Source organism: Salmo salar, chromosome ssa06, assembly GCF_905237065.1.
Source record: "Salmo salar chromosome ssa06, Ssal_v3.1, whole genome shotgun sequence".
Taxonomy (NCBI): Eukaryota; Metazoa; Chordata; class Actinopteri; order Salmoniformes; family Salmonidae; genus Salmo; species Salmo salar.
This window is the reverse complement of record NC_059447.1, coordinates 32,808,695-32,828,622: the sequence shown is the minus strand read 5'-3', so window position 1 is coordinate 32,828,622 and position 19,928 is coordinate 32,808,695. Positions and strand designations below refer to the sequence as shown.

General features: G+C 43.1%; 1 protein-coding gene across 1 annotated transcript in view; it reads left to right on the top strand.

The window, feature by feature from the left end:
• Positions 1-19,928, top strand: part of LOC106607063 (ubiquitin carboxyl-terminal hydrolase 43) — an 86,719-nt gene that overhangs the window by 7,157 nt on the left and 59,634 nt on the right. The window contains exon 2 of the mRNA XM_045720322.1: positions 2,603-2,752. Within this exon, the coding sequence (XP_045576278.1) occupies positions 2,603-2,752 (150 nt within the window). The remainder of the gene's footprint in view (positions 1-2,602; positions 2,753-19,928) is intronic.

Genomic DNA, 19,928 nt, shown 5'->3' with positions numbered 1-19,928 from the left:
CCCGGGACCTGAAATAGCTTTGTCTCAGACAGTGGGCGACGAGGGAAGCGTGAAGAGCATTAGGGAAAATTTGCAATTCAAGAATCCCTCTGTTCTGCGTTCTGTGGAGACATAGGGCTTGAGGCAATGATTGACCCGCTGTGGGCCCACTGTGGGCACTGTGCTACAGGAGTTAGGCCTACAGCTGAGCTTCCTGAAGAAGGGATCCTGTGTGCAGCCACAGGTGGACCAACAGACACACCTAGGGTCCTATAAAATCTGCAATGTGGAGAACGCGGACAGAATCACGGAATCCAGACATTAAAACGGAATTCAACAATATTAAAACATTTATTGAACTTAACAGGAAATCAACTAAATGTATTGAACTTGTTAGAAAATTAATTAATTTGCATAAGATTATCATAAATCAAATTAAATTGTATTTGTCACATGTGCCGAATACAACATGTGTAGACCTTACAGTGAAATGCTTACTTACAAGAACATTATAAAATTACAATAACGAGGCTATAAACAAGGGGTACAGAGTCAATGTGTGGGGGTACAGGTTAGTCAAGGTAATTGAGGTAATGTACATGTAGGTAATGGTGAAATGACTATGCATAAATAATAAACAGAAAGTAGCAGCAGCGTAAATAAAAAGTAAAAAGGGGGGGTCAATGCAAGTAGTCCGGGTAGCCATTCAATTAACTGTTCAGCGGTCTTATGGCTTTGGGATAGAAGCTGTTCACGAGCATTTTGGATCTAGAATTGGCACTCCGGTACCGCTTTCCATGTGGTAGCAGAGAGAACAGTCTATGACTAGGGTGGCTGGAGTCTAAAACATTTTAGGGCCTTCCGCTGACACCCCCTGGTATAGAGGTCCTGGATGGCAGGAAGTTTGGCCTCAGTGATGTACTGGGCCGTACGCACTACCCTCTGTAGCGCCTTGCGGTCGGATGCCGAGCAGTTGCCATACCAGGCGGTGATGCAACCAGTCAGGATGAGCTCGATGGTGCAGCTGTAGAACTTTTTGAGGATCTGAGGACCCATTCCAAATATTTTCAGTCTCTTGAAGGGGATTAGGCATTGTCGTGCCCTCTTCACGACTGTCTTGGTGTGTTTGGACCATGATAGTTTGTTGGTAATGTGGACATCAAGAAACTTGAAGCTCTCGACCTGCTCCACTGCAGCCCCGTCGATGTGAATGGGGGAGTGCTCAGCACTCCTTTTCCTGTAGTCTACGATTATCTCCTTTGTCTTGATCACATTGAGGGAGAGGTTGTTGTTTTGGCACCACACTGCCAGGTGTCTGACCTCCTCCCTACAGGCTGTCTCATCATTGTCGGTGATCAGGCCTACCACCGTTGTGTCATCTGCAAACTTAATGGTGGTGTTGGAGTCGTGATTGAATGCGCAGTCATGGGTGAACAGGGAGTAAAGGAGGGGACTAAGCACGCACCCTCGAGGGGCTCCCCGTGTTGAAGATCAGCGTGGCAGATGTGTTGTTGCCTACCTTTACCACCTGGGGGCGGCCCGTCAGGAAGTCCAGGATCCAGTTGCAGAGGGAGGTGTTTTGTCTCAGGGTTCTTAGCTTAGTGATGAGCTTTGAGGGCACTATGGTGTAAAGACATGAACAAAATGCATCAGTGATTCGTATTTTCCTTAATCTTTCTGAAGAGGCAACACGTGAATGCCCCAGTCTGTGTGTTTGTCTAGCACTTTTTGTGTTGGCATTAGCAATGATGCTAATAATGATCCATCTTCTGGTAGATGGGAAGGCTTTCCCAAAAGCCTATACCTACCTGGCAGAATGATATCATGATTATTTGCATCAATCCAATGGCGATTTGTTTAGCAAACTGCAATCACGTGTGCTTCAGAAACACCGCTAACCAAACAGTGTTGCTGTGCAATGAATAAAAGGGTATCTACACCCAAAAATGTAAAGGTAATATATTTTTCCCAGGCCTCGAAAGGGATCTCCTGATGTTGGTTAAGCATTGGTGTGGACCTAAAACATCAAATGTTGTTGTTTTTCTATCAAAAAAATAGATATTTTGAGAGCGAAAACCTGAAAAAACTGGGGGAAAACAGAATCCTGGAAAAATCAAATGGAGAAAATGGAATTTGAGAAAAAAAACAAATAGAATTTGGCAAAAAATAAAACTGATTATATAGGGACTTGCACTCCTCAGTTGGCCAGTGGATATCGCACTGTGTGTTTCATGTTTCTACGTAAGCGGGAATGGCAGTAAACAAACCAATAGCTTTTGATAATGCAATTTGGGTATTCTCGTCACATCTCAAATCCTAACAAGCTGTCAGATTTGGATCTGAATTATCCCACTGCTGTTTTAGTTTTTCACTCTTATGCAAAATGTTCGGATTATCCGGACAGCAGAAGGTTATTCATGCATTTAGGCAAGTCTTTACTTCAAAAGCCTACTGTGTGGTTATAGTACATTCATCTTGAATTACATCAATGTAACCATTTTAAAACGAGAGTCAGCTAATCTGTTTTCCCTATCCATTGAAGACACACGAATTCACCAATGTTTACAATACAGTTTTACATTGACTCCTTCATTGACCATGTGACTCTCCTTTCCCTCTCTAGAGTATAGTATCCAAGTATGGATCCCAATTCCGAGGAAACTCCCAACATGACGCCCTGGAGTTCCTGCTTTGGCTTCTGGACCGAGTTCACGAGGATGTCAACTTGTCCTCCTGCAGCAACAACAATAACAAGACCAAAGCCCCAGGGAAGGTAAGAGTGCCTTCTCCATCCACTGTCACACAGTCACATTGAACTGTACTGAACTCAAAGTGTAGGCTTGCGCCACAAGTCTCAACAGTGCCTTGCACTCCCCACTCACAACAGCAACAACTACTGTTTGAAATACCTGTTGCTATACAGAAAATGATCTTTTCATATACTTACAGAACCTTGGTTTCACAACAGAACGTCGGCTTCTCCAGGCATTTGCAACAGCATCTTTAAGTTCTTTGCAGCTCTAAGTCTGTACAATTTAAATTCAGCTCTCAATTATTGATGTACTTATCTACCCTTGGATCTATACTAAATGTGCTAACACAGCGTTAATCGCCTTTAATTTATGTACTCTGTGATTCTGAAAAATTCTGAACAGATGTGAGAGGAAGAGAAGCCTTGCACACAAGTGGCATATTTCCTTCTCTCCTGTGCTCTAAATGGCATATGATTCAACAGATAATTCTGATAATCCTGTGTGAGGGATAAAGCTCCCTCTATACCTTGTATTGCCTACCCCCTTTGGTGAACTTGTTCATATACCTGTTTGGAAACAATTGCCTCTCTGACAAACTTATTTCCTGTGTTTCTGGGGAGAAACAGCTTAGAGCTGTTGTGATGGGTTTCCATAGTTCTGTCTGTGAATATGCCCTGTGTGCTGCAGCCGTCTAGCTGATGCCACAAGTGAAACTGCTGCTTTCACAGGAGACCTGCAACTTTGTTCTATAATGTCTTCTGTGCAGCCTGAGGAGTAGAATCAAAGCTGGGTAATTTGCTGTTTGATACTTTCTCTGTGCATGGCTCCTCCTGAAGGTATGCCTGTGGGCACAGTGGAGCCTGACACCCCCTGGATAGGCCTTTGATCGGTTCCACTGTGCCCATTAGCAGGGAGTTTCATGCATTATTAAAAACATATTTCTGCTTTTGAAATACACACCCTCTTTAGCAGTGGTATCAGGGTGATAACCAATGGAATGATTCATACCAAGTGCTAAATTCACTGTTGGTGAGTCATCACAAATACATCTAAATGATAGTGTCCCTTCTCCCACAGACATTACTCCACTGATTTATTCTGTTGTATCATCACTATTCTGGTGGAGGGGAATTTCAGTCTCAGATTCACAGAACAATACATCACTGTATTTGGGATTCAACAGGTCTTTATCAAATTGGTATGTGAACACACGGATAACAATCTGTTACACTTTTTTGCGTGTTAAGTAACAGAAGTGAGATGCATGGTTTGAGGGAGGGTAAATGGTGCTGTGTTCCGGACCAGCACAGCTTACTACATGATGACACAGGCCAGAATGATGCCATTGGCTTGGCTACTGCTTAGGCCTGCTGCCTCTTGTTTTGGATAAAACACAGTTTGGTCTTTGTTGCATCAATTGAATTTGACACTGCATACTTGAATGAATAGATCAAAGTAAGAGGTGGTCTCAAGCCGTGGTCTGTTGAAGTGAATCTCACTGACACTAACCATGTAGGGACCTACTGAACCAAAGGCTATGGTTAAGACTAGAAACTAGACTGTGTGTAGGCTAAGACAGAAGTTTTGAGATTCAGTTGCCAGTGTGAACTCAGCTTTGTGGTCTTGTATGTAAGATTCCTCAAAGTGTGATTTTCTTACTTCATCTATCTTCCAACAGGTTAGCAGGCTAGTGTGTTTGCGTATGGGTGGGTGTGTTCTTGTGTTTATGGGTGTATGCATGTGTGTAGGCTAAGTGATGCTCTGTGAGTTGTGTGTGTGTGTGACAGTGAGTGTTTTTATGGGCCTCAGTTCATTGAGCCATTCAATTTGGTTGTTTGCTGTGAGCAATGAGCATTCGGTCCCCTCACACGCACTTTCCCCCTTTCTCTCCATCTGTAACGGGTGTGGTAAGGATCAGACCAAAACGCAGCGGGAATGTGTATACTCATATTCTTTTAATGTTGAAGAAGGAAAACAAACAAATAACGTATACAAAAACAAACAAACGACACTAACAGTCCTATCAGGTGCTCAGACACTAAACAGGAGACAACTACCCACAAATACCATAGAACAAACACCCCTCTTAAATAAGACCTTCAATTAGAAGCAACGAGGAGCAGCTGCTTCCAATTGAAGGTCAACCCCATTAACTAAACATAGACATAGAACGACTAGAACTAACATAGAAATAAACTAACAAGAACATAGCCCAAAAACCCCGGAACACTCTAAACAAACACCCCTCTTACATAATAACATAACCCAACAAACTCCGAACCACATAAAACAAACACCCCCTGCCACGTCCTGACCAAACTACAATAACAAATAACCGGTCAGAACATGACACCATCTATCCTTCTCCCCTCTCTCTCTCTCTCTCTCTCTCTCTCTCTCTCTCTCTCTCTCTCTCTCTCTCTCTCTCTCTCTCTCCATATTTCTGTTGACCCCCTCTTTGTTTATCTGGCCATATACAGTACTATGCAGTGTCTATCCGATACTTGAACAAAGCTTCAATCTGTGTCTGAGATGAGTTGCCCTTCAGTGCAGGGCCAGAGGGCACAGGAGGTGATCTGGACTGTGTCTCTGTCTCTCTGTATGAGGCCACAGAGGACATCAGAGGAGGCTGGGACTGGAGGACTGCTGATAAGGCCTGTCATTATAAGTCTGGAACACGTCAAGGAAAAAGTTGCCACACTTTGTTAAGACCCAAGTGTCTGACGGTGTGAGGGACGAAAATCTGCTGTTTCTGACAGTGTGTCGCTCCGCTTCATCATTGCTTTTACACACCTTTAGTTTAGGCAGGACAAACTGGTAATATCAATTTGGTTAGGCTATCTTCCCACACCACACCTCCAATGGTTCACCTTTCTGTGTGAAGGAGACCCATTTTAACTTTTGAACTTGTTATTGTGTTCTCTGTCTGAGGGACTTCCTCCCTGTTATATGGCCCATTAAGCCCAGCTTCCATTGGCATTTTGAAGTCAACTCAGGTTGGGCTGGTCTTGGTGGGCTAGCTCAAATTGCATTTCCACTGCCTCCATAAATGAGAAATTATGTCATGTTGCTAGGTAGTCAATATGTGGCTGCAGCTGGCTTCGCTAATATTGCTAGCTAGCTAGCTATCTAGCAAGATGTTGAAGAATTTAATTCACCCTCACCATGCTGTAACTAACATTACCCCATACTCCTGCCACTGCCAGCCAGACTCAGAGTTCCTCTGTCCAGTGTTTGTGTTCTTTTGCCCATCATAATCTTTTCTTTTTATTGGCCAGTCTGAGATATGGCTTTTTCTTTGCAACTCTGCCTAGAAGGCCAGCATCCCGGAGTCGCCTCTTCACTGTTGACATTGAGACTGGTGTTTTGCGGGTACTATTTAATGAAGCTGCCAGTTGAGGACTTATGAGGCGTCTGTTTCTCAAACTAGACACTCTAATGTACTTGTCTTCTTGCTCAGTTGTGCACCGGGGCCTCCCACTCCTCTTTCTATTCTGGTTAAAGCCAGTTTGCACTGTTCTGTGAAGGGAGTAGTACACAGCGTTGTACGAGATCTTCAGTTTTTTGGCAATTTCTCACCTGGAATAGCCTTCATTTCTCAGAACAAGAATAGACTGACAAGTTTCAGAAGAAAGTTCTTTGTTTCTCGCCATTTTGAGCCTGTAATCAAACCCACAAATGCTGATGCTCCAGATACTCAACCAGTCTAAAGGCCGGTTTTATTGCTTCTTATATTAGCACAACAGTTTTCAGCTTTGCTAACATCATTTCAAAAGGATTTTCTAATGATCAATTAGCCTTTTAAAATGATAAACTTGGATTAGCTAACACAACCTGCCATTGGAACACAGGAGTGATGGTTGCTGATAATGGGCCTCTGTACGCCTATGTAGATATTCCATACAAAATCAGCCGTTTCCAGCTACAATAGTCATTTACAACATTAACAATGTCTACACTGTATTTCTGAATAATTTGATGTTATTTTAATGGACAAACATTTTTGCTTTTCTTTAAAAAACAAGGACATTTCTAAGTGACCCCAAACTTTTGAACAGTAGTTTATATACAGACGTGCTCAGATTTGTTGGTACCCTTACAGCTCATTGAAATAATGCTTCATTCCTCCTGAAAAGTGATGAAATTAAAAGCTATTTTATCACGTAGACTTGCATGCCTTTGGTATGTCATAGAATAAAGCAACGAAGCTGTGAAAAGAGATGAATTACTGCTTATTCTACAAAGATATTCTATAATGGCCTGGACACATTTGTTGGTACCCCTTAGAAAATACAATAAATAATTGGATTATAGTGATATTTCAAATTAATTAGTTTCTTTAATTAGTATCACGTCTCCAATCTTGTAATCAGTCATTCAGCCTATTTAAAGTAGAGAAAAGTAGCCTATTTAAATGGAGAAAAGTAAAGTCACTGTGCTGTTTGGTACCATTGTGTGCACCACACTGAACATTGACCAGAGAAAGCAAAGGAGAGATTTGTCTGAGGAGATCAGAAAGAAAATTATAGACAAGCATGGTAAAGGTAAAGGCTACAAGACCATCTCCAAGCAGCTTGATGCTCCTGTGACAACAGTTGCAAATATTATATTTTTTGCAAGTCACATCAGCTTAATGTTCACAGATGAAAAAATGAAGCTTTCAAAGAAAAGAACACCATACCTACAGTGAAACATGGAGGAGGCTCGGTTATGTTTGGGGCTGCTTTGCTGCGCCTGGCACAGGGTGCCTTGAATCTGTGCAGGGCACAATGAAATCTCGAGACTATCAAGGCATTCTGGAGCGAAACGTACTGCCAAGTGTCAGAAAGCTCTGTCTCAGTCGCAGGTCATGGGTCCTCCAACAGGATAATGACCCAAAGCACACAGCTAAAAGCACCCAAGAATGGATAAGAACAAAACATTGGACTATTCTGAAGTGGCCTTCTATGAGTCCTGATCTGAATCCTATCGAGCATCTATGGAAAGAGCTGAAACTTGCAGTCTGGAGAAGGCACCCATCAAACCTGAGACAGCTGGAGCAGTTTGCTCAGGAAGAGTGGGCCAAACTACCTGTTAACAGGTGCTGACGTCTCATTGAGAGCTACAGAAAATGTTTAATTACAGTGATTGCCTCTAAAGGTTGTGCAACAAAATATTAGGTTAAGGGTCCCATAATTTTTGTCCATGACATTTTCATTTGTTTTATTATTTACAATATTATGTTGAATATAAAATCAAAAGCAAAGTCTAATTTCTATTAAATATGGAATGAACAATGCTGGATGCCAATTACTTTTGTCAGTTTCAAGTTATTTCAGAGAAAATTGTGCATTCTTCATTTTTTGTGGAGGGGTACCAACAAATTTGAGCACGTCTGTATATATATTTTTTATTATTATTCAGTTTCAAATTACAATACAAGAACAAAGAAACATAGGACACCACTACACATATATTTTCTCTGAAGAAACATAAAATAACATTTAAAGTAAAAAAATGAAATCATGAATTGACTTTCAAAAGTTAATGTACCTAAAATAAAATAAAGGCCAGAGTTTACAGTTGTACAAACCTATGACAGAGTTGTGATAATACAGTGTTTTTTTTTTGTTATTGACTAATTCCAGAGATTTTATTAAGCGTTGGATTTCATGTAAAAAAGCTAACACAACCTGCCATTGGAACACAGGAGTGTGTCACGTCCTGACCAGTATAGAGTATATTTGGTTATTGTAGTTTGGTCAGGACGTGGCAGAGGGGAGTTGGTGTATGTTTATGGGGTTTGTCACTGGTCTATGTCTAGTTAATTGGGGTTGGACTCTCAATTGAAGGCAGGTGTGTTGAGTTGCCTTTGATTGGGAGTCCTATATAGTAGGGTGTGTTTGTCTTTGTGTTTCGTGGGTAGTTATTTTTTGCACTGCTAGTTATAGCCTGCGAAACTGTCTCCTGTCGTGTTGTCTGCATTTCTTGTTTTTCCGTGGTCAACGTCTATAATAAATATGATGTTGAACACGCAACCCGCTGCGTATTGGTCCACTTTCTCCGACAGTGATTTCGCGATATCGTCAGAAGACGAGGATCGTGACAGAGTGATGGTTGCTGATAATGGGCCTCTGTACGCCTATGTAGATATTCCATACAAAATCAGCCGTTTCCAGCTACAATAGTCATTTACAACATTAACAATGTCTACACTGTATTTCTGAATAATTTGATGTTATTTTAATGGACAAAAAAATGTGCTTTTCTTTCAAAAACAAGGACATTTCTAAGTGACCCCAAACTTTTGAACAGTAGTTTATATACAGACGTGCTCAGATTTGTTGGTACCCTTACAGTTCATTGAAATAATGCTTCATTCCTCCTGAAAAGTGATGAACACATTTTTTTGTTGTTATTGACTAATTCCAGAGATTTTATTAAGCGTTGGATTTCATGTAAAAAATATGTTGCATTTGGAGACATATTTAAAATATTTGTTTTCGTTACCAGAGAGAATGAAGAAATGAACGACTAATTCAGTAGTTTTGTTTTCATTTGAATAATAACATATTACATTTTTCATTGTAAATACATGGGTCTTGTCATGGCTTCATCATGTATGCATTCTGCTCTGGCTGTTGAGTAAAGACAACCCCTTCCAGAGCCTCATTGCTTGTCTCTATGTTGGCTTTATACTGACAGGAATAGGAATCATGCTTCATATTGACCTCAATTAGATCTGTGGAAGTCATTATTAACCTGCCCTGGAAATCACATTAGCATGTCCTCATTAATGCCAAAGCTATTAATAATGACAGTCTACTGAGTCATTTAGCCTGAAATACATGACTGACTAATCGATGGACAGACGTCACCTCTCATGCAGCTGCATCTCAATTTGTACTAAGCTAATGCTACATGTTCTGTAATGATATGGGGTATGCCAACAAAGGTATACGACTGTCGACTAACATATAGTGGGAGTTCAGCAGGTGTCAGGGTTCTGCTTGTAGTGAGGTTCTCCTCTCTCCTGACTGAATTAAGTATTCATCTTGAAAACTTGTTTTGAGGTAGAAAAAGCCTACTACAATCTTGTCATTATTTTTTCAAAAGAATACTGTCTAACAGAATAAACTCTATATCAAGAAATGACATGTACACACACACACGTACACGCACACGCGCACACACACACACACACACACACACACAGTATATAGACTTTCTTTTTTTCCTATTGTGTTATTGACTGTACGCTTGTTTATTCCATGTGTAACTCTGTGTTGTTGTTTGTGTCGCACTGCTTTGCTTTATCTTGGCCAGGTCGCAGTTGTAAATGAGAACTTGTTCTCAACTAGCCTACCTGGTTAAATAAAGGTGAAATAAAAAAATAAAAACACACAGACAGACAGACAGATAGACAGACAGACAGACAGACACACAGACACACAGACACACAGACTAGCACTGTGTGGTCTCTGTCCAGAGCAGAACATCTCTTATGACAGTCATCTCTTATGTTTAGCCAGACCCTCTCCCAGCCGCCTATGAGTGGACTGAGCACCGGCGTTGTCATGGATTTCATTTTTTTATCAGTATGGAAACATGTGGCCTGATAGACTAGAGCCAAGGAAATAATCCCAGGGCTCATACAGTACACTACCTACTAACGGGATTCATCCTGTTATTCTCACTGTGCTCCCCTCCCTCCTCCCCTGGCTCAAAGTCTGCTACTTACCATACTCACTCTTCCCTTTATTGGTCTTTTTAAAACCCTCAAAGTATTTGCAGTAGTATCAGCTAGCCACCCACAAATGAGCTGTCCTCAGGGGAGAAGGCTTTTAATGGCTCTCTCAGGTGACAGACACCATGAAGAGAGGTCTTCCTAATTTAGCACTGCTCAGACATCTATCAGATCTAGCTGTGTTTATCCTTCTCACATCACAAATAGTCAAACCCTTGTTGACGTCTGGGAGAAGGGCCTTGGAAGAGGGAGTTCAGAGGAGTTTAAGGGTTTATTGTGTTGTGGCAGGCTGCAGCTCTGCCACCCTACCGGAGCTGCCGTGCCAGTGGAGTAAGCCCGGGTCACAGGGAGGATGGAGGGAGTGAGGAAACTGGTTTAGAAGTCCTCTCATGTCACCACAGAGCCCAGGGAGGGAGCTCTGCTATCCCAGGGGCTGAATGAATTGTTTTTCAGCACGCGTTCGGTTACCATAAGCAGCACAGGAGACCCGGATGAACAGTGGGAGTTTCCCCACCTCTGAGGTTCCAAGCTCAAGTCAGTGGTTCCCAAACTTTCATTCTGGCCCCGTTTCCATCATTGGGGAACATGTCTCGCCTTCCCTCTATGGGCACAAGTACTGTCCATGACACACAATTTTCACAGCCCTCTTGTTGCCGATAGAACATTTTGCAGTTTAAAAGCTAATTTCCTGTATTTCTACACATTTTGCCATGTCTTATGTGTGTTCATGTTATATCTGAGTGACTCAAACATTACAACAAAATCAACAGGCTAAAAAACCTAGCTAAAAACACATTAGCTGACATGGGCTGGTTGATCTGGACATTTCTGACAAGTTATAAATAGCTCTCTAAGGTCTGCAGTGACTGACATGACAAGAGGAGCACTGCTGATGCACTATGCACTACACACAATTTTGAAATTGCACCTTATACATTCTACTGTTACTATTATCAAGAGTAAGTTGTAAGCTCGACTGAGTTCCTTAAAAAGAATACACACACACACACACACACACACACACACACACACACACACACACACACACACACACACACACACACACACACACACACACACACACACACACACACACACACACACACACACACACATACACACACACACGCACTGTAGTCACACCATGGAACTGGCATTCAGTTTGTTGACCGTTTATCACTTAGGAAACAGTGCTGGCGTGAAGCTCTCTCTCTGTATCATGAATGTGGGCCTTTGTAAGCCGGAGGAAGAAAGAGACGCTTGTTGAGCACTGCTAGTGAAGAGAGGGAGAGGTGAGACAGGGTTGTGTTGGGCTCTGTACAACAGTGTGGCTGTGGGTGGGGAAGCCTTAACGGGTAGTGACAGACTGACAGATAAGCAAACCTCCATTCAAGGACAGCAATGTTGCAGAGTCAGTACAGTACAGCAACTGTTGTCATGTTTGATGATATTTAAATGATTTGTATCTGATTTACAAATGTGTTTACTTATCCAGAACAAGGAGCAGTTTGGGTACAGTAAGGACTTTTGCTCTCAGTGAACCCTCAGCCCTCCTACAGAGTTAGAACATGAATAAGGGATTGTGGATGTAATGCAGTCAGTGCAGTCACAGCAAACACACAGGCAGTAAAAAAAGCTTTTGAGAGATTTGAGCTGGTCCGAGCCATTCACTTTAGGGAATGGGATATTCACCAGAGGGCCTTGGGAATCTACTGTATCTGTGCCCATGGAGAAGCAGAGGGGAGGTGTGTGAGTAGAGAGAAGAGGAACAGTGTTCAGGGTTCAATCTTGGGTCAAAGAGGATTATGATCAGTGGTACTCATGATGCAAGCCAGGAAAAGAGATAGCACTGAAGGCTAGCTACCAGAGACACTCAACAACAGAAGGTCACTACGCACAACATTCCCATGCAGGGTCAAATGACTCATGTCCTGCACTGGGTCCTCAGCCACGCTGAGCACAATCATCACAACGATCAGTATCAAGGTCACCAAGGTCAGAAACACTATCCTCAGAACCTTTTAAGGCATCATCCTCTCTTCTCTTCCCTGTCTCCTCATAAAGATCTGCTGTGATTTACAGAGAGTGCACTAACTAAGCCAACCACCAATACCTGACTACAACAACATCACTTACAGTAGCACCAACCGTCACAACGTGCCATGTGTGATTGCTGTTTTCCAGTCAGGGAGGGCAGGGTGCAGGCCTATTGTGCCTGTGAGTGTTTCCTCTCCCCAACTTTGATTTTGTCTGCTCTGTAGAACAGAATGACTTCCTGTGACTCGGAGCCACCCAGCTGGAAAAGCAGCTTGGAGGAAAGGGTCCCAATGTGACCGCTCTGTGCTTGTGTACTCCTTTGACCTCTAACCCAGATTAGTGTTGATTGGCCGATACATACTGGGCTCATGTTCTGTATCGGCTTCCCCACAGAGCAAGAGAAAGTGTGTGTGTGTGTGTGTGTGTGTGTGTGTGTGTGTGTGTGTGTGTGTGTGTGTGTGTGTGTGTGTGTGTGTGTGTGTGTGTGTGTGTGTGTGTGTGTGTGTGTGTGTGTGTGTGTGTGTGTGTGAGAGAGAGATTTGTGTGTGTGTGTGTGAGAGAGAGAGATTTGTGTGTGTGTGTGTGTGTATGTGTGTGTGTGAGAGAGAGATGTGTGTGTGTGTGTGTGTGTGTGTGTGTGTGTGTGTGTGTGTGTGTGTGTGTGTGTGTGTGTGTGTGTGTGTGTGTGTGTGTGTGTGAATTATTGTTGACTTCTCATGGAGGTTTAATTTGAGAGCGTCCCTCCCTTTGCCAGGAGCACTGTTCTTGAAAAAGGACCTTTTTAATTGATCTGCAGTCTGCCGGGGTTGCTGTCACTGGCACAGACACAATTAAGCTGCCTCAGACACCCTAATATATCACTCAAGGTTTAAGGAGCGGTAAAGGACATTTCTATATACTGCACTGCACTGTCGCTGAGCCACCACTTCTGTGTGGAATACCTTCTCCAAGTCTACCTGTAAAAGGGCTCATAATTATATAGGCTAGTTGGCAGCAGATTTTCATGACCATTTGACTTCATTTCACTTTATTTGGATTTCTTTGATAAGTTATTTTGAACGGGGTAACATGTTTTGTAAATCATTTATAACACCTTATACACTCGCTGTAAACATTCTTTTCAGTTCTTGGCTCTTGCTAGACATACTGTACATGTTTCTATAGAAATAGTTACTAGTGTTTCTTGACTTTTGCTCTTTCATTACATCCCCATCTGTGGGTGTTGTCTCCTGCCTGTCACCACAGTGTGTCAGCAGCACAGTAATAAACCCCATCAGCTCAGGAGACCCACCTCCCTGTCTTTATATGAATTCATTTCCTCCTCTGCCTCCGCCGATGCCTCCTAAAAGCCAATCGGCTTATGAGACACTAATGATTAATTTCATTAAGTCATAATCATCCACCCAAAAAAGTGTTAGCAGCATTTTTCTTGAATAGTAGCTCTGAGTATTTTCTTGGCTCACAAAGGCACTTCCAAAAAGTGCTGTGTTTCCTCCCTCTTTTTGTTTCAGACTTGATGGTATTTCCATAAAAAACAAGCAGCGGGGCAGCAGGGCGGCAGGGCAGATCCACTCAGCATTGGTGGAGGATGATTCTCTCCACTGGGCTGTAATGTTTTACTGTCATTATACTTTTTACTGTGGAGGTTCAGCGTGTCTGCTCTATAGAATGATATCTAATGTAGGTTACCAATGACTGCAGCATTGTGGAGATGACCTCATACACTACATAAGAGAATGTTACAGGATGCCAATAATTGTGCTCCACCAGTGAGATTTACCATGGTTGAAAATCTGTAAAGTGCTCTCAGAGAGTAGCCCACTAGCCATGACTGACATGAGGTCAGAGAGACCAGGACTGAGTCATATCATCATCCCCTGCTGACCTCTAGCTACTGCCTGACCATTATTTCCACTAAAAGGAAAGGAAGTGGACCTCAGTGCAGACCTGCTGGTAAGTGTCTGGAAATCCCTATCAAATGAGGAAAGTTGGCATGCTAGCAAGGATTCTGGGAAGGAGTTGGTTGGCTAGGGTCGGTTGAGTTGATGCATTATAACTAATCATGTGTTATATCGTCATTCACCTCAAACCACTGAGCCTGAACCCACTCTGCTGATATCTCATATACTGTTGTAGAATCATTGTCAGAGGTCTCTACCACTTTAGCTACCCTCCTGTCACTAGCTGTATTCTCCAACTGATGAACTATACAGAGAAGTGTCCGTGCATTGAGGGCTTCTACACTCCTCTCCTGTGAGAGCAATTACATCATTACCCCCTCCAGGACTATGTCCCTCTGTCTCTCAAACCTCTAATCATTTTATTCTTTCCTTCATTCTTATGTAAAATAACAAAATTCCCTTTCCCAGAGTCCTCTGCTGTCTTTTCTTCTCAGTTATGAGTCTCATTCTCAATCCCCTTCTGTGGACTTCTGACCTCCAGACTTTGGGATTGAATTACTAGCCCACCCATCTGACTGGCTTAGTGAAACGGACAGTTGAATGATGTGTCTGGAGCATACAGCTAGAGCAGATGATGATCTGCTGTGCCAACAGCTTGCCTGTATGAAGAGCCATAGCCCCTTAATGCTGATTCACTTATATCAAGGATGTCTACATTCTTGGTTATAGCTTCATGGAAGTGCTTGAATGTGAGATCTCCATTTTACATTATTATATGTCAGTCTATGCTGAACATTGAGTTGACATACTTTTCCATTGATATTGCGTGCATTTAGTAATACAAGTTGGGGCTTTTGTTCAACTTAAAAAAGAACAACAACAATTGCAAAAAAAGCTAAATGTATGACTACATAGAAGATTATAGATTTAGGACGTTGTATGTAGCCAGGTTCCGAACTTCTTTATTAAAGAAATATTTTACCCCCCAATTTCGTGTTATCCAACTGGTAGTTACAATCTTCTCTCATCGCTGCAACTCCCCTACGGTCTCGGGAGAGGTGAATGTCGAGAGCCATGCATCCTCCGAAACACGACCTGCCAGAACACACTGCTTCTTGACACACTGCTCGCTTAAACCGGAAGCCAGCCGCACCAATGTGTCAGAGGAAACACTGTTCAACTGACGACTGAAGTCAGCTTGTAGGTGCACGGCCTGCCACAAGGAGTTGCTAGAGCACGATGAGACAAGGAAATTCCAGCCGGACAAACTCTCCCGTAGCCCGGACGATGCTGGTCCAATTGTGTGCCGCCCCATGGATCTCCCAGTCACAGCCTGCTGTGACATAGCCTGGGATCGAACCCGAGGCTGTAGTGGTGCCTCAGCACTGTGATGTAGTGCCTTAGACCGCTGCGCCACTCGGGAGGCCCAGGATCCGCACTTCTGAGAATGACATATCAAAAGATTCAAGGCAAACAATTTAACTTAACTGTCAATAGCATGTGCTTTCAGGGTACTGTAATAATTCAATCTGGATTGTGGTGTACATTTTTTTAACTATAGAAAATACTACAGTATTTAATTTGCATATACCCTACCCATTCCCCTCCCCATATCCCAATTTGTGCCACCCATAAGTGAGAAACCGACATGCAAGTATAGATCATATATTGTGTTCCTTACAAGTTATAAGAATGGGCCGAAGCTCTGAACTCTATTCAGACCCTAGTCCTTACTACCTACAGGTTATGGAAAATGTTCTCTTTTGGTATATCTCCAATAGGTTTCCTCAAGGAGAAAGCCTCCACTTCTATGTATCAAAGATAATAAAACAAAAACACTATAGTACATACTACAGTATATTACAGTCCACAAATACACTACAGTAAATACTACAGTATACTACAATCTGCAAAAACACTACATTAATTACTATATTATCTTTTATTACAGTATTTACATTAGAGTTAACTGTAAATACTACTGTAGTGTTTTTGCAGACTTTAGTGAATACTACAGTAAAGTCAGCAAAAACACTGAAGTGAATACTTATGCAATAAGGCTCGAGGGGGTGTGGTATATGGCCAATATACCACAGCTAAGGGCTGTTCTTATGCACGACACAAAGCGGAGTGCCTGGATACTGCCCTTAGCCATGGTATATTGGCCATATACCACAACCCCCCGAGGTGCCTTATTGCTATTATAAACTGTTTACCACAGTAATTAGAGCAGTAAAAAGACATGTTTTGTCATACCCGTGGTATACGTTCTGATAAATCACAGCTGTCAGCCAATCAGTATTCAGGGATCGAACCACCCAGTTTATAATGTAGTATTTATACCATAGTATACTATAGTATTTTCTTCATGTGGGCAGCTGTCGTCAGAACCAAACCAGAGATCATGGTACACTATATATATAAAAGTATGTGGACAACCCTTCAAATTAGTGGATTCGGCTATTACAGCCACACACGTTGCTGACAGGTATACAAAATCGAGCACACAGCCATGCAAGCAATCTCCATTGACAAACATTTGCAGTAGAATGGCTTTACTGAAGAGCTCAGTGACCCACAACGCGGCACCTTAATAGGATGCCACCTTTCAAACAAGTCAGTTCGTAAAAGTCCTTCCCTGCTAGAGTTGCCCCGGTCAACTGTAAGTGCTGTTATTGTGAAGTGGAAGTGTCTAGGAGCAACAATGGCTCAGCCGCAAAGTGGTAGGCCACACAAGCTCACAGAACGGGACCGTCGAGTGCTGAAGAGCGTAAAAATTGTCTATCGAGTTCCAAACTCCCTCTGGAAGCAACATCAGCACACAAACTGTTAGTTGGGAGCTTAATGAAATGGATTTCCATGGCCGAGCAGCCGCACACAAGGCTAACCCCCGTACCCTAACCGGCCGCGCGTGTACGCCATCATGCACAAATTGATTTTGTCCCCCCACACCAAACGCGATCATGACACGCAGGTTAAAATATCAAAACGAACTCTGAACCAATTATATTAATTTGGGGACAGGTCTAAAAGCATTAAACATTTAAGGCAATTTACCTAGCTTGCTGTTGCTAGCTAATTTGTCCTGGGATATAAACGTTGAGTTGTTATTTTACCTGAAATGCACAAGGTCCTCTACTCCGACAATTAATCTACACATAAAACGGTCAACTGAATCGTTTCTAGTCATCTCTCCTCCTTCCAGGCTTTTTATTTTTTGGACTTATATGGCGATTGGCAACTAACTTTCATAACATGTATTACCAACACCGAACTGCGTTCGCCTTTCAGTCACCCAAGTGGGTGTAACCAATGAGGAGATGGCATGTGGGTATCTGCTTCTATAAACCAATGAGGAGGTGGGAGAGGCAGGACTTGCAGCGCGATCAGCGTCACAAATAGAATTTACTTCTATTTAAGCAACGCAGACCCTCGTTGGCGCACGCGAGCATTGTGGGTGCAATAATTGAGTAACATGTATGTTTAAATTTATTTTGCAACGCTCGCGCATGCGCACGCGATGTGAGCGGTGTAGTCAGCATGTAAGATCACCATGCGCAATGTCAAGCATCGGCTGGAGTGGTGTAAAGCTCACCACAATTGGACTCTGGAACAGTGGAAACGCATTCCCTGGAGTGATGGATCACGCTTCACCATCTTGCAGTCCTGACGGATGAATCTGGGTTTGGCGGATGCGAGGAGAACGCTACCGGCCCGAATGCATAGTGCCAACTGTAAAGTTTGGTGGAGGAGGAATATTAGTCTGGGGCTGTTTTTCATGGTTCGGAATAGGCCCCTTAGTTCTAGTGAAGGGAAATCTTAACGCTATAGCATACAATGACATTCTAGATGATTCTGTGCTTCCACCTTTGTGGCAACAGTTTGGGGAAGGCCCTTTCCTGTTTCAGCATGACAATTCCCTCATGCACAAAGCGAGGTACAAACAGAAATAGTTTGTCAAGATTGGTATGGAAGAATTTGAGTGGCCTGCACAGAGCCCTGACCTCAACTCCATCGAACATCTTTGGGGTGAATTGGAATGCAGACTGTGAGCCAGGCCTAATCGCCCAACATCAGTGCCCGACCTCACTAATGCTCTTGTGGCTGAATGGAAGCAAGTCCCCCCAGCAATGTTCCAACATCTAGTGTAAAGCCTTCCCAGAAGAGTGGAGGCTGTTACAGCAGCAAAGGAAGGACCAACTCCATATTAATGTCCATGATTTTGGAATGAGATGTTTGATGAGCAGGTGTCCACATACTTTTGGTCATGTAGTGTATAACCAGTCTTGAGATCCCAGGGGTCATTGTAGCTGATACCCTTTGTGAACTCACAGAAGGATACCAAGGCCAGAATTCTGCCTCAGGTCTGGACAGGTCTGCTTCGTAACATATTCCCACTAACCAGACCTGACCAGACACACACATCATCTAGCAGGCCACTACCTACCTACTACACACTGAGGTCAGCCTCACCCTGTTCAGCAGAGCATTCCCACTTAGCATGTCCATAACGATGCTCCCACAAAGAGTGATACCTATGAGGTGGGGCTCTGACAGTAGTGCTGCTATCCCTGTCCACCTTGACAAAAGAAGGGGCTATTTTTAGAGAGGGACGTGGTAGGAGGTTTCTCAGAGGGAGACGTCCATTATTCATTAACGCTGTGCATGGCAGCGCTGTGTAGTGCACTCTCTCTCTCTTTCACTGTCTGTGTTTTCAGCTTTACTGGAGAGGTTAGAGCTCTGCTCCTGCAGCCCCAGTTCTCAATCACTCTCCCCTAGTGCTCTGCTCCTTCCACAGGCACATGTCCATCTCTGTGTTTCCATGGATGCTTAAATTATTCACGGCAGGCCCATTGCTGGGACACCTCGTTCCCCTTTACGCTCCATCCCTGAAAACCCATCAGGACGAGACAGGTGATCCGCGCAGGATATTTGTCGGAATTCCTCTGCGGTGGAGTGAAAGTGCCCAGGTTCCTGAACACTGGTATGAATCACTATGGGTGACATTTGGGTTAATTATTTAAGACCTCACTAGAGGACAGACCATTCTGTTAATGTGTGTGATTTCAGGCTCTCAGTCAGCACCACAATGAAATAAAGTCCCGTTATCAGTCTTAGTCTTGTCATTACACTCTATGGAGAGTTGACGATGGGTAAATGTTTCAGAAGTGGATCACTGTGGTTCTCAGTGCTACCAGTGCCAAATCCGCTTTTAATGGCATCTCAACTGGAGAATTGTGTTTACTGTGTGAAGTGAATGGCCTCAAGCGTGGTGGAGTGTCGTAAGAGCAGGGAGTTTGTTTGCACTGTAGTGCTTATTATCTCGATTTTATTCTTCAATTTTACACTTACCAATGTCTGGACACGGATTTAAAGTGCTGTCAAAACTGTCTGGTATGCTCTGGTGGTTACAGAAAATGACCCCTTTGAGCCACCGTCCACTTTCGCTAGCCGATAACAATCCTGCAGTATTTTTCTCTGGTCAGTCAGCTCAGGAATCACAAAAGATTAACTCTGTCCCCCTCGTTGACA